Here is a 16,268-nt window from a genome sequence, read left to right as displayed (position 1 = left end):
CATAAGGATAAATTAAAACAATAATGACATGATACGAGGATATGAAAAATTCTATATTACTATTTTTCTAAATGTATTTTTCTATGATGGTAATACATTACAATTGGATTGATGGGAAGCTCATGAAATGGAAGGATTTTAATTGACGATATTAATTAACAATTCTCTATTATCAAAGCTTTCAAGATATTGGTTATAACGGTCAGTGGTTACAATGCTCCCTTGTTTAGGTCTCTTCGATTATACAATAGGCTTAATAATGCATTAGATTTTTTTGATTCAGACAGTGTGTTCAGGCGGGACTTGAATAAGATTTATGTTTGTTGAGTTTTGTCTTTTTTTTTCTTTCCTATGTATTACATAATATATTAGTGTTTTTATTCATAAGTTTCATATTTGCAAAGTTTCCATAATTATCTTTTCTTTGTTTCTTTTTTCTTTTCTTCTTGAATTCTTCAGTATTAGTTACATACTTAGTTCTTCTTCTTTTATCTGCTATACTATAAGTTTCATATTTGCAAAGTTTCCATAATTCTCTTTTCTTTGTTTCTTTTTTCTTTTCTTCTTGAATTCTTCAGTATTAGTTACATACTTGGTTCTTCTTCTTTTATCTGCTATACTATAAGTTTCATATTTGCAAGGTTTTCTATTATTTTTTTTGTATTTTGTTTTTTCTAAAACTCAATAGTATATTAGTTAAGTTATTCTATTTTCATTTTAATGTATTGTATTTTCAAATTGTATGCTCAATGTGTGTTATGAGGGCAATAATGGGATTCAGTTCCTGGTGCCCTCAAATATGTGAATTTTCAAATAAATAAATAAATAAAATAAATAAATAAGTCACTGGTATTTGTATTATGGATATTAAATAATGCACTCCTCATCTGGGAAACAAATTCATGTTGGAAAATATTTCTGAGCTGGCAACCAGTATTAAACATTCTACAAACGACTCGAAGATGCAGAAAATGTACCCTAGCCTACTTGTTTCATAATTTCATCCACACCTGATCTGGTATTCCAGACTTCGTTTAGTTGCATAACAATACTTGGGTATCTTCCTCGACAACTTGCAATGACAAGAAATCATGATGGAATGCATCTTAGTGGTACACCACTTGCCTTGAGCTGTGATAGTTGAGTGAAGTAAATTGTTGCACTAGCTCTAATGATGGACTTAGCTGTCCGTCATGCATCAGAGCAGCTTTAATAACATTCACTCTTCACATTTGCCGGTGCTCTCTCTTCAGGCGAGATGGCATGAAGCCGGTTGTGAATCCCCTTGTTTCACAACTTTCGTTTTCAAGCATCGGTGTGAACAGAGCCTCCAGTAAGGCGATCCTTTGGATCATTCATCGAATTTGCTAACAACATAACGATTCATAGGCCCCAAGGCAAACACATTCTCAAACCTATTATTATCACATTATCACCAATTTGTTTAGTGATCCGAAAAAAACTCAAGTCAGACAACATAATAAAGTGTACTTTGTATGATTCCCACCTTCCCGTAGGCATGGTAGTAAAATATTTTATGTCTTGTCTGTAAAATAAATTATCAACTACCAGTCACTCCATACTTACATTTTTCTGTTCATCTTTCGCTACTGTAGTAGAGTTACAATGCTGATCATTAGGTATGTGAAGTCCATAGCATCGTTTTTAGAACCATCTACCTTCAACTTTTGAATGCTCTCAAATGGAAGGACCTCATTTTTGTAAACCATGGATAAAATTGAAATTACCATGGAAACGTTTTCTTTAATTCTTTTTCCCACTATGGAAAGTCTTTTTCCCTCTGCACAGTTGGTCACTTTGTCACTTTCTCACAGTGTCACTTTCTTAAATTGTAAAGTGATTATCAATGTATGCGAAATCTGATATATGTGCCACCTTTCTTCATATAGTTTTTATAAAACTGGTACTCCCCCAAAACGATTTAATATGAACAGACATCCAGAGCGTATTTTTCATCATTGATTTCAAGATGTTTAGAGAAGAACGAGTGCCTGAGGCATGTAATGTACTATGAATTCAGTTTTTTCATTTAATTTTCAGGCAATACGGTACTGGACAGTTGGAAATGCTAAATTTTTAGTACCGATAGGCAATTGCCTTGCTCAGATTTTATTTTTAGGATACGTTGATGAAGTCATGGCTCCAAATCAATGACTTTGTTGACAATGCAGAAAAAGTGTCAGAGCAGGATTTCAAGTTGACCTAGTTGTGGAAAACGTGCTTGGGTTGCCTAGAGGAGAAAACAGACAGCAGCCAATTCAACAAACTGAACTAATTGACTGTGAAATTGACACTCAATAAATTGAATGCTATGCCACAAAAACTAGAACTGTTTAACAAACTAAGAACTAGTAATTAGTATTCAAAGATACATAGTTACTTTCCATGGTTCAACACAGCAGCCTAATAACAGCTCTCCTCTTCCAAAATGCAAAGAATACTAATTGGCATGATTTTCTCCATCTCTGAAAATGATTTCTTGGTGAGTTGATATAAAAATATACTCTGTTGCAAACTATGAAAGATTAATCACGCAAAAGTTCTAAGTTTTTCTTTATATTTGGGCATTGTTTTCGAATTTCAATATGATCCATTCTAAACCTTTATTATCAGTTAAAGTGAGATTAACTCAAAATTGTCAAATTTGGTTGAGTAGGAAGCATTCATGTCAATTATGAGGGACTAGCAAGTAACCTGTGCTCCGCAAGGGTCTAATTGAAAACTTGACCTACTGAAATCTGTAAGAATTTAAAATAGACCTATAACCATCCTCGGTAAATTAAAAATCTATATGAAAATTTTCAAGTTAATCAGACCAGTAGTTCAGACGTAATGATGCGTCATTCCTATCTCGTACGTGTATAAGCCGATTCTCTCCTTTATTATTATTATAGATGATATATTATGAATAAATAAGATAGAATTGGAGAAAAATGCTCAAAGTGTCCTCCAATGTAAAGTACCTAGAATAGAAGTTTTGTGTTTGCCAGGCAGGAATGATGTATAAAAATCATGACTTGCGCATTTACACTAAGAAGAGAAGACCACGAGAAGACGTTCAATATTACAGTATTATCATTTTGAAACAAGTGAACAATTCCTGATAGATTCATGTTTCGGCCTCTAAAACTTAACATAAGTAGATTGACAGGTGTGATAAACCCTTCCTGACAAAGGAAAAAATCTAGCAAACGTCTTCATTGACATTGGCAGAGATGAAATACTGTGACCAGTGAGCACCGTTACAAGGCACTCACAGTTATCCATTATTTGTCGCTACTTTCTTGTGAAATATTATCATACTGCACTCTGTACTTTGCAATTGTGTCCAGTGGAAATAATGCAAAGTGATTTCCACCGCTAGCGGTAGTCTCCTTTGTTAAGGTAATTCAGCCTTCCAAATCTGTTTCCAGTGAAATGGCTCAGGACATTTCTCAGATCTAACAATCAAAATATAGAAGTTTTTCTATAAATTATCGATTCCGAACAATACACCTACTGTTTATTACATAGAACGTGAAATATTCTTGGTATATCTGATAATGTTCCTAATAAACTAGGAACAGGCTTGGAAAAGTGAGCTAGATGAAGACAGAATATTTATCAAGAACAGTGATATTCACTGAAATGAAAAACATTGCATTTTCACGGTTTCGTGGTGTCTTGTGAGTAAATTATTAAGTTATTTCAACATTCAGATTATCATTTACTTATTTCGGAAAGCCGATTATTATACACTGAACCACTTCAGAGGTCAATTGCTAAAACGTGATAATCTTCATGAAACATTCAGGAATTTTTCTCAATTTTGAATACTGGGTTTGAGCTTAAATTTTGCATAATAGAAGCTACTCATATACTTTTCTAATACTTACCATTATGCAATGTCCCATTTCACGTGTTGCATTCTCCTCTCCACATGCAATAATCCTGCTAAGTACCAAAGCATAATCTGATTTCATGGATTGAGAGTTTGAGACTTTCATCAGTTTATGGCCGACCAGTTTCTTCCTCTTTTAGAGAAGCAGAACCAGTTGCATAAAGTCGGGCGCTTCATCTCGGAAGACACTACTTTTTGTGGACTTTCCACTCTTCCTTTCATATGGCAAGTAGGTAACCATCTGAGTCCAATATGTGTCCAGGGGTCAGCCGGTCCGAGTTACATCGGCGCTCTCGCTATATCAAATAAGCGTGTGACGTGCACAAAGCTATTAATAGCGGATCTCTTGTGTGTCAGGTCAAATATGTGTGTAAACTTAAAACATCCAAAATGAATGCAAAATCGATACTTCCTTTGATGAGAACTGTGGCTTATTGCTTACTCGAAATTTATTCGTGCCAGTGCTAGTATTTATTTTGGAAGCTATCCCCGATAAGCTTCTTTCAATATTGGTTGATGTTATCAATGATTATCAACAAGCAATTTCAATTTTAGAAAATATGTTCAGTTTGTATGCAACCAGAAGATAACACTTAATATTGTATATTTCACTTTGCTTAATATTACTATAATTGAGCCCATACTTTTTATACTATTCGTAGATTGTGGAAGGCTCGTACCAACATCTGCTGAGGCACAGAAACTATGTTGAGACTTGGAGTTAGATGGCACTTGAACTTCTATTCTAACAACATCAACTTACAAGAGATGCTGTCAATTTCCTTCCATTAGCTAAGCAAATATGGATTGATATGCGCTATGTGTAGGCATTGGAACCCCTACATAAATCACCTACATATCAAGTTCTATATAAAAGTAAAGTCAACAATATATAAGTTCTTATAAAAGAATGCTCCATTCCAAATCAAACATAAAGTTGTTCAAAATCATTCTTAATGGTTATGACTATCAAGTAGTAGGCCTATCCACTCACATTCATTCTCTGCTATCACACACACACACATCTTTCGCCCACATCACTTTTATTGTAAAGTGTAAATAAAAGTCATTTATCTATCTATCTATCTATCTATCTATCTATCTATCTATCTGTTACCTTATTTCGTAATTTCTGCTACCGTACCTGAGGACTGAATCTCAAATGAGCTTCTTTCGGATCATTGTACTAATTAACTCTATATAACTCAAGAATGTTGCATTGTTGTGGGGAGTTTAATTCTTATTAACACCTTACGAATGGAATCATTTGTTATGCAATGCTGCAATGCAGTTATCATGAGACTCAATTCTAAGATATCATTTTAAAATTCAACTTCTAATCCTTTACCATCGACTTGTGTATCCCTCCAATACAACCGTGCTTTGTGACTTGAAGGATTAGCGTAAAAATTTCTCCCGTTTGACAAGTGCCGTTTCAATGGATTGGTCCAGTCAAACGAAACGAATGACCCTTGACCAAAGTCCTTCGCCTTCCAAGTGTTTGTGCTATACGAGATCTTAGAAAGCTACGGAACTTTCTAGGACTCTGTTCAATATAAAAGAGAGCTCCTCCTGCTAAATGTCAACTTTGTCGTTCCATTCGCAGAGGAGTGATTTAAAAAATAAGCAGCTTCTCCATGCAATGAACATTTTTCGTTTTTCTTTAATTTTTACTGCTTTTTATAATATGTTTATAGTAAATGGGTCTATGTTAGCTAAGACATTAACAGGTAGGCTATCAAACAAACCTAACTCAGTTACAGTTACAGGAGGAAGAGCACTACAGTAGTTTATAATTGTAGTCTAATCTTCCAAACTTTAAAAAATAGAAATTTTCAGATCATGATTATTAATAAAATATTTTACCAGTACCTACATTTGTTCGAAGTTCATTTGAAAACTCTCTCATTTTTCACTTCTCAATTCATCATTGATATACTGATATTCATCAGGCTTCAAGATAACAATTGAAATTGTCTATTGATCTTCATTAATAATTTGAACATAATTATATTACTTTTCTGATAAATACTTAAATAGAGCACTTTCTTCAAACAAGCAATAGGCCTACTGTAGTGAAAATTCCTATACTTCAGAACTATCTTTCTTTTGAAGCTCACATTATTATTTATTTTGATATAAAAACATCAGTCACGCTTAAAATTCGGGTCTAACTGTGTGTGCGCTCTTCTAAAAGGGGTAAGAAAACGTTATTACTGTTAACTGTAGCAATGCTTCCGCGTTTGATACACTATTTGAAATCACCATTGTTGATGACTCGATATCAAATAAATGAAAGCGAAATTCAGTACAATCGTGCAGGTGATGAACCAGTAAGATACACAATGAGGTGACAAGGACATTCATTCTTCTCACAAATGAATGAACAGATCACGATGAAGTGTAGTCTGTGACTTCTTTCACATGAAAATAGGCCGTTAAAAATGTTGTTCAGCAAGACTGACCGCTTTTACGATTATCACAACGGTTCTAGAGAGCAAAGGAATCGGAGTGATAAATTATTGATTATTTCTTATTGTTAACACTGATAATATTTCAGCATCTCAATTTGAATTATTACATTTTACATAATATTATGTGGAAAAATACGAGGGTCATTTTTCAACCTCAGATTGGACATGAATGGTCAAGACGAATGTATAAAAAATAATAATTTCCTCACTAAAAGTTACCCCTTGAATATGCTTCAACACAATTACCATGAAAGTCGAGGCATTTGTCATACCAATGGACCAGCCTACCAGAACACTCTTCATAAAATGCTTCCGCCAAATAAGTACTAAATGCGCCAAATGCCGGCAAATGGGGAATGACGTTGATTTGGAGCTCCACGTTAGTTTAGAAGCTCTGCCCTCGAAGTCATGTCTTAAGTTTGGGGAAAAAGTATAAGTTACCAAGTCAGGTTTGTGTGGTGAGTGATCGAAATTATCACATTTGAATTGCTGGAGAAGCCGTTTGATTGCACCAGCAGGTCGAGTTTTCATGGATCACTTAGATTCTGGAAGTTATTCCAACTCACGTCTTCAACTTTCCGACATCATTCACACACAATATCATCACTCATATCTTTTCCTGCGTAAACTTGATTCTTCGTTAGATTTATGATTAACTATTTCCTTTCGCTTGCAATAACGATTAACACTATGCAACTAGCACTGGGGAGGGGGGAAACTTGACCGAGACGCCCATGTATTGTTTCGGGTTCTATAACTCGACAACTTTTGATGATTTGACCGATGCGGTTGATCACAGGGCGTTTGGTGGGGATGACAAGACATTCAGCTCTGTGAAAATCAGCTCCCAACCACTTGTCTGTATCTTTTGATAATGTGATCGAAAATGACTCTCGTATAAGGGTATTAACCCTTGAAATAAATATAAACTTAGGGATCGTCCCTGATGGATAGTATCCTTCCTTCTGAGTGGGGGTTTTTGAATGTTGTATTCATTGAATGTTTTCGTGGTGAAAAGTCTTATTACAGTAGCATACCAAATTAGTTATAAATGTGTATTTTAATATCAATCCGTTAATTGAATCAGTGCCACGCTTATGAACTTTAAAATTAATGGAATCAACCGGACAACTATGAGCACAATACACTGAAAATTAATTTTATAGAAGTAGGAACCATTCACTCAACTTGGCAACGAGTATTGCTTCATCTCATTATCAATATCCACAGATACCGTACTGTTCTGCACTCGCCTACTTTACCCAGATGGGATGGATACTCTGTTGAAGCAGTTGTAGAGAACTGAGGTCACTTTAACTTTACCAATTCCTATGTTAATGTCATAGATGTAACCTGTCGGAATACGATCGACTAACAGAACGATCCATTAAAATAACTCATCCGTTTCATATTGTGTAGGTTATTCCACTATTAACTTAAAAAATTATTTTCAAGCTCACTTCCTTTCACATTTTCTCAGCATAATAATGTATTATTGAGAACGAATGAATTTCAAGACTTCCACTCAAGCAGAGGTGACATGAAAGTTGGGTATAGGCTTGAACCCCATCTAATGAAAAGTGGGAAACAAGTTGATCTGTGTTAAACCAGTTTACCTCAGATTTTGTGATGATGAGCAAATTGTATGAAGAGCACGATTGAATTTGCTCGTGTGTAGCATCTCTCAAACGGAATCACGGAAGACTGTGTCTGTGTCAACCACCCAATCGGTGATCATGATTATTCGTAGACAAAAGACGCCGGAGTCGTTCTGCGTGATCCACGCTGGATGCTCGAGAAGCGTGATGTACAGATCGTTGGAAGAAGTGTCTCGTTACGGCTTTGTTAACGTCTCGTCATCTTTGCCCTGGTCAATAGCAGGCCTAACGGTAAAGCGTCCGTTCCTCTAAATCACTATTCATAAAGAAGAGCGTTTTTCTTTCACCTCTTCATCATGAATTGACTGGAGTTATGCTCAAAACAGCCCTACAAAGACTCATGACTATTGCTGGAATGAGAATTCGCTTCTCCGACATAGAAATAATTGTAAGTTTTTCAAGTCCAAATTTCAGGCCTAATTTGAGACTGGGTTCAAGTTTCGAATTTTGTTCCATATAAATCTTAATTTATGCAGTGAAAAATGAAGCTTATCCAATGATAAGGGAAATCGACAGTACGCTAGACAAAGGGATGATCTCAGCAAATAATGTGATTTATATAATCGATTGTGAAGTCAAATGATGAAAGATGGAAAAATTATTCCATTTGATCTCTTTAGTAAAAGTCATCACAGATGAATTTGGAATAATTCATAGGCCAATTAAAATGATTAAAAAATCTTGAAATTGTCACACATTGTAACACATCTTCTTCTTTTCAACAAATAATGAGAAGTCTGAGATCACGTGTAGCCTAATTGTTTTTATACTTTTTATTAATATCAAGAAATAAGCTCACTAGAGGGACAAGACAATAATTGATATTCTGATTAGAGAAGCTATATCGAGACAGTCCTGAGTGTCTATATGTTATGATTAATCTGTTTGTTGCTGCTACATCCACAAATAGAAATTTTTCCATAAAAGAACAGTCATCATTTTTCTTCATCAACTTTGGAATTGATCAGTGGATACAAATGTGTTCAATGACACATCAATAGGTTTTTCTGTTTCATAGAAGATGAGAAGAATAATTAAAAATGTTCATCAATGCTTGAAAAGATAAAATTTTTACGTTTTGGAGTTAATCAAAATTCATTTGATGACATGAAAATTGTTTTGATTTCAGGAGGAAGTGCGATGTCAGCTGTCAGCGCAATGATGCGTCAACTGAAGGAAAGTGGAGAAGTAAGTATCAATACAACATTTCAGATAACTTATACGGATATCAATTATTATTATAATCATATAGAAATCAATAATTATTTCAAATCATTCAGAAATTTATTATAATTCTAGTTGATAGCTTCCTGTATTATTATTAATTTTTGTGTTTTCCAGAGAAAGACAGTTGTTTCTCGTCATCGGTCACAATACAATGATTTATGAACCAATAAATGGCATTATACTAATATAGGGGAGAATGCCAAAATCACACAAGCTCTTCTATAGATATGTTCCAATCAAGAGAAAAAGGTTGAAATTGTAGCGGGCGTGAGGACAGCCGATACTTTTCTTCTGACTTAACCATCTATAGATGAGCTCTGCTTAAAGCTTGAACCCTCGGTTGATAATCTCATACATATAATAATCTCATAACCGTCATACACAGCGAATTACAAATAATTCAAGTAACTTAACTTAGTTCATAAAGAATCAACTTAAGCTATATTCTTCCTCCTTGACATCTTTATAGTAATAAATAGAACAACGAAGAAAATAAATTAAATACATAAAGAATATACAGTTCACTCCTGTAGGATGTACTAAATGGCTAATCGTTGACGTCTTCCATGGTGCATGCATCATTATTATTATTTATTCATACATTGATGTACTTCTGTACAGTACAGGGGAGTACTGCTCTTCTGTCTGGGCTCACAGCAGACATGTTGAGGAAATTGATACAGTTTTCAATGAAACTATGAGGAAAATTAGTGGGACATTGAGACCAACAGAGACTGAGTGGTTGCCTGTGCTTAGTAACATCATGCCTCCAGATCTCAGAAGGTTGGAGAAGAAGAACAATGTGGACAAATTCAATCAATGAACCACCTAATATCTGAGTGTCCACAACACTCCTATCATGGAGGGCTGACAGCCCTCCATGATGCTGGAGAAGACGCGTGTCAGTGGCTCCAGAACGTTCTAAATTCTATTAGTATTTGAAAAACTATGTTTTTTTCTAATTTTGGCCTATGAATGCATATATATATATATATATAATATATATATATATATATATATATATATATATATATATATATTGATACATCGGTTACAATATCATTCTCAAATATGAATGATTGGGAAAGCAACAACAGGCTTAAAGACAAAACTGTTCCTTTCCCAAATTTAGATAGAAATCTTAAGCGGTGACCTGGCCTTCGCGAACATGGGTCAAAAAAGAGGGCATTTGCAACTAACTCTCTGGGGTTTCTACCTTCATCATCAAAACACCATCAGATCTTGATTCTGAACTATCCATTTTGAGGGCTGCAATGGAAGTAACTAGCCTACTTTAACAAGATACAAACCTAGTGAAAATAATATTTTTTTAAGGGTGAAGCCCACATAAGCTCTTAGGCTTGTGCGTGGGTAATGATTGAGAGGGATGATGATAATAGATGACGACTACTTTTTAGGTAGACGGGAACGGCTTATCGTCTCCTCCGAAAGACGGGGTGGCCGTATCTATGTGATTGTGCTGTGGTCAAAAACTTTTGGCCCCGGTCGAAATTCGAACTCGGATTCTCTTGATTATTAGACCGGCGCGTTATCACTTACTCCAACCAAATAGCCACTCAAATATAACGTTAACATCGGAATAACTTGAATAAAGATATAAAGTATTTGGAATAAATATTTATATTTATTCAAGTGTTTTTATTAGAATGTTATTTGAAAAAGAGTACTACGTTATTATTTCTATATTAAACGATTCAAGTAGCCCTATCAGAATACTTTATTATTAGTCATATTTATACAGAATGTCCCACGAAAGGTGTAACAGCCGAAGACCATAGATTTTACATGAAATTTGCAACAAAAAATGTCCAGTAGAATTTTCTTATATCCACCTTTGTTTTCGAAATATGTAGGTTTTTCTATATTTTTGGAAAACGTCAATAACTAGAAAACTATCAGTCGGAATCCAATTCTAAGGATGGTAAATTCTTGATATGGTTGAAAAGAGAAAGAAATTTCCAGTAAGATTCATATAATTTGATCCTATGTTTGACGATTTGAACTTTTTATGAGCGCTCAATTTTAAAAAAGTAGGCTTCATTCGTCGAGTTCAAAGCCAAATTTCAAACAGTTTGAGCGTTCATAAGAAGTTTAATAACATCTATGAAAAATTATATGATTCACATTGAAAATTTCTTTCTCTTTCCAACCATATCCTTAGAATTGGATTTGACTGATAGTTTTCCAGTTATTGACGTTTTTCGAAACTATCGAAAAATCTATATCTCGAGAACTAAAGTCGATATAATATTTAGTAGAATCTATGGTCATCGGCTGTTACACCTTTCGTAGGACACTCTGTTTATAATATAGGTGAATATGTCAATATACGGGTCTGCAACAGAATTGCTAATTCTACGTAATCGACGCCTTTGAGTTGGAAAACAATGTCCAACCACCTGTTGGAGACACTTTCTACCGACGAAGAGCCTCCCTATTACAACCCTTCATTCTCTAAGCTTAGTAGAAAAAGTGTTGGACGCAAAGGCCCTAGCACCTACATATATACTGTACATGCATATGCTTAAAACTTTAGGAGTGCAATAAGCTTTGCAAGAATGGCTTCTTCATAAACATTTTGAGCCATTAATAGCTGCTTTTCTTTCTGTAGTAAGCCAACCAGACTGATGACCCTTGAAATAAAATTGCCAACTACAATTTTTACTTTCCTTGCCCTATTACCATAGGTAAGGAAAGTACCGGTATTGCTTTCCAAAAAAATTTAAGGTACCCTAATTTCATGTTTTCTATACGTTTCATTACTTTCCTTGCCCTGTTACCATAGGTAAGGAAAGTATTACTTTCCAAAAAATTTAAGGTACCCTAATTTCATGTTTTCTATACGTTTCAAGGTCCCCTGAGTCCAAAATATGATTTTTAGGTGTTGGTCTGTGTGTGTGTTGGTGTGTGTGTGTGTGTGTCTGTGAACACGATAACTCCATTCCTAATTAACCGATTGACTTGAAATTTTAAACTTAAGGTCCTTATACCATGAGGATCCGACAATAAGAAATTCAATAAAATTCAATTCAAAATGGCGGATAATGGCTAAAAAACCATATTTTTCACGGTTTTCTTCAAATTCATACCCTGTACTCCTCCCTGGGAAACTAACAGGGGGTCCACCCCATCCCAGAGAAGTTTACTTTGTAACCTCCTTTTCGTGCGTGAGGTAGGTAGGTAGAGTAGTTTATTCAAAAGAACACAATGTCGATATTTTATTTGTAGAACAGCTGTTTTGACAACTTTTGAAAAATCCTCAAATTTCATAATTCAAACAAAGGAAAATGTACTCTGAAAACAATAACAATAGTATAATCATAGTTTTAATTATTTAGCCGCCAATCGGCATAATGTTATTCCCCGAAATTATCCTCTTTTAAGAATGAGGCTTATAGATCAATGAGCAAGGAAAGTTGTGTGAGTGTACCACACCAGATTTTTTAATAGTAGGCTATCTCACAACACTCATTGCATCTGCTCATGCTGAAGCCACTAACTTTCATTTGTCTCCGCGTCTGCTATGTAGATTATTTCAAAAGATCCTCACTTTCTTTCTCCTGATGGACTTGTCTTCGACATTATCAACGCTTTACAGAATGCTCTTGCTCTTGACCTTTTGCGAGACACAACTCTCACTTTTCGTTTTAATATAATGTGTAGACCTATCATCCACCAAACGTTAATCTTTCATATCCAAAAATATTTATAGCCTTATTTTTATTATTTTGAAAACAGAACTTTTTAAAACTACGGTAGCAGCCTGATTGTAATTCAATTTTTCCCACATGAAAATGTTTCTCATATAAAGCTATCATACGTTTTTTTTTTTTTGAAACAACGACAGTAGTTGGGTGTAATAAAATACAATAAAAGTCGATTAAATACATGTCACAATAATATGTGCACTGACACCATGATAACAGGTACTACGATAATATCAGGCGTGGATCCAGGGGGGTTGACGATCCTCAACATCACCCCCCCCCCACCACTTTCCAAATGGTGTTTGAAAAAATAGAGTTAGCCTACTATAGTCCAGTCAATAAAGACATGAAAAAGGGGGAGTGATTACATTTTATATTGTAGTTCTAATTCTTCAATATATTGTTTGGATAGGGCCTACATAAGAGCAGGCCAGAACTATTTTTTTCATGCAAAATTTCCTTGTGCTAGATACAGAGTGGCCCTAAAACCTCGTATCTTCGGTTCATTTTCCAGTTTTCATGTTTCTTCCAAATCCTGTAATCGGATAAAGGAATTTACTCCTGTCTCTTATTTAGATTATGAAATTCCTAATAAAATGAGTTCATTCGGATCCTTCTATCTTCAATGAGTACTGAGTACCGTAACAATGTTTCAAAAAAAGTAAAATTTAAAGAAAAAATCAATTTTGATTAATTTGAGTGAATTCAAGTTTTTGATCAACAATATCTTCCGATTGTTACCATTTGAATGTATAATTCAAAATCCCTCGGGGTGTAATTTTGTGCTCTTACAATACAATTTCAGACCAGGTAGGCTAGTGCTCAATCTCATATAGAATCCCTGGTACTCCTAACAACAATGCTCGTTGTATCAATATCTAAAATTAATATCAACAAATAAAACTCTCAAATGCTGTTTTCGATTAAAAACTTCTACAATTTTCCTGGTGGGGGAGTCGAACGAGGGGGTGTACCCCCTGAACGACCACTCCAATCGCCCCCCCCCCAGGACAGGGTCCTGGATCCGCGCCTAGATAATATACGTTTTGTCAGCAAGAAAACAATTATTATAATAATTAATACAGGTATCTCATCAGTTGATTTGAAAGATATCCTTAGGGATGTCATCATTACCTATTATCGGACCTTTTTTTTTACTTCCAAAAAATGTAAAAAATAATAATGTATGGCTGCCCCAATACAGGTTTTTTAAAAACAACCTCAGGAGCAGCCTATTCCACATAACCAGGATGGTATATTATGTTATTACAAATTGTCTTACTATGTTTTATTATTACTTATAATTTTGTAGTTTCTATATATTTTTTGAAATAGTATGGTCTAAGTTATTATGTAGAGATTTAATTTGTATTTTGTATTTTGAACTTGTATTTTGTATTGTTTGAATTATGTGGAAATAAACTCATTTATTTATTTATTTATTTACCTAGCGCTTATTCGATTATGAGTGATATCATATGGCAATAAATGAGATACGGTATAAATGGAATATATTGCAAGAGAACGATTATTTTATAGTGTCAAAACAACAAATTTAATGGAAAAATTCTATATGATGTACTAGTTTTAGTTGTTATAATATGATCAATCTCTAGTAAACTGATCTCTGTTAGTATAATTGCTGTTATGAAGGATTATATTTTTCAAAATGGTTTTAAATGTTTCATTAAAAGTACGGTATGCATTTTACTGCTTGAAACAAACATTTTGGTGGTCCTTCATCATTAGTGGATGTTTGTGTAGAAACAAAAACCAGATACCCCAGAATATTGTTCCCCCCCAAACCCTTCCATTATGCTGCTTCATCTCAACCAACAATGTATTCCAATAAATTCTGTATCTGGAAAAATACAAAAAAAAACATTTTACAAAATACAAAATACATATATTTAACAATATATTTATAGTTTTTAATAAAAACATTATGTGGATAGTTTTTAGGAAAGCAGAGTTTTCAATGAAACATATGAGGATAGTTCATAAAAGAACAGAGTTTTTAATGAAAAAATTAGGGTATATTTATTATTATTGTATAAATGAATAAAGAATATTTAATGTGCTGTTTCATTTTGATTGAATACTTTTAAAATGTTTTAAAGACTGAACTGTTAGAGAGTTTTCTGTCAAAAAGTCGCCCCATCAATTTCCCATTTTCAAAAAAACAAAACAATAAATATCTATTCAAAAATAAATTTTATCAATCATTAAAAGAGTATAAATTGTTGAGAACATAATAGAGATTTATTATACATACCTTTCAAGTAGTTAATATTGAGTCCTTTCAATTAATTATCCTTACTTTTCAAGGTTTTCAAAATTAATCTCAATCCCAGTTTTTTTAAGAGCCTTTTGGATCAAAAATGTGTTAGCTACAGATCAGCTGGTTGACTCTATTTCTAGTTTGGAATATGTAGATTAGCATTGGTAGGTTGGTAAACCAATAGTATAAAGTATTATGGCGGTAGCATTTAAAACAAGAAAACTGCGTACAAAGTCACCCCAGCAGTCACAAAGTAGCCCCCCGCTACGGCATATTATTCAAAGAACATAAAGGTTACTAGTTGAATTCATTCCAGACTTTTGAGTAGCTCAGAAAAATACACCACAAAAATACTTCCTAGATTAATTCAATTACATCATGCTAAAAAATTTTCATTTTTCAAAACAGGTGCTGTAAAATATTTTCTGTTTTTAGATAAGCAATCTTGATGCGAAGGCTTTGAACAATACAAGATTTGCACGCAAAGAGATGATTTTCTTCAATCGAGTTCCAAAAGTGGGAAGTCAGACATTCATGGAGCTTTTGCGAACTCTAGGCCAGCATAATGGATTCGCCTTCAATAGAGATCACATACAGCGTGTGGAGACCGTTCGCTTGGCTCCAGCTGAACAGGTATGACAGAAGGAAATAATTATTTATGCGTTACTCATTATAATGCCTTATATTTAGAAGAACCTTTTTCGGAAATAATTCTGCTTTTTTATGTAGAACTGAAGTCAAAAATATGTATTATATGATAAATCACATTGCCATGAGAAGGTTCAAAGAATACTGCTGGTTCATAAAGATTGAACTATTATTGTGATTCCCACATAGATTACATATAAAACCTCAATGCATTCGATCCATCAAATCTTTGGGGAAAACCACAAGAAATCAGTATGATAATGCATACTTTCACTTAGCATTACACTATGACATCATGCAAAGTGAAGTAGTGGTTGATAGTTGTACCTATATTATTGTTGGAGTAGTATA

At 34.1% G+C, this 16,268-nt stretch overlaps 1 protein-coding gene and 1 long non-coding RNA gene across 2 annotated transcripts in view; one reads left to right on the top strand and one right to left on the bottom strand.

Annotated features, from left to right (window-relative positions):
• The window catches only part of LOC120351306, a 198,948-nt gene that overhangs the window by 18,435 nt on the left and 164,245 nt on the right, over positions 1–16,268 (bottom strand). The window lies entirely within an intron of this gene.
• The window catches only part of LOC111046240 (heparan sulfate 2-O-sulfotransferase pipe), a 116,610-nt gene that overhangs the window by 92,561 nt on the left and 7,781 nt on the right, over positions 1–16,268 (top strand). Inside the window, exons 3-4 of the mRNA XM_022331742.2 lie at positions 9,163–9,221; positions 15,705–15,902. Of these exons, the coding sequence (XP_022187434.1) occupies positions 9,163–9,221; positions 15,705–15,902 (257 nt within the window). The remainder of the gene's footprint in view (positions 1–9,162; positions 9,222–15,704; positions 15,903–16,268) is intronic.

This window comes from Nilaparvata lugens, chromosome 5, assembly GCF_014356525.2.
Source record: "Nilaparvata lugens isolate BPH chromosome 5, ASM1435652v1, whole genome shotgun sequence".
Classification (NCBI taxonomy): Eukaryota; Metazoa; Arthropoda; class Insecta; order Hemiptera; family Delphacidae; genus Nilaparvata; species Nilaparvata lugens.
This window is presented reverse-complemented; position numbering and strand designations above follow the sequence as displayed.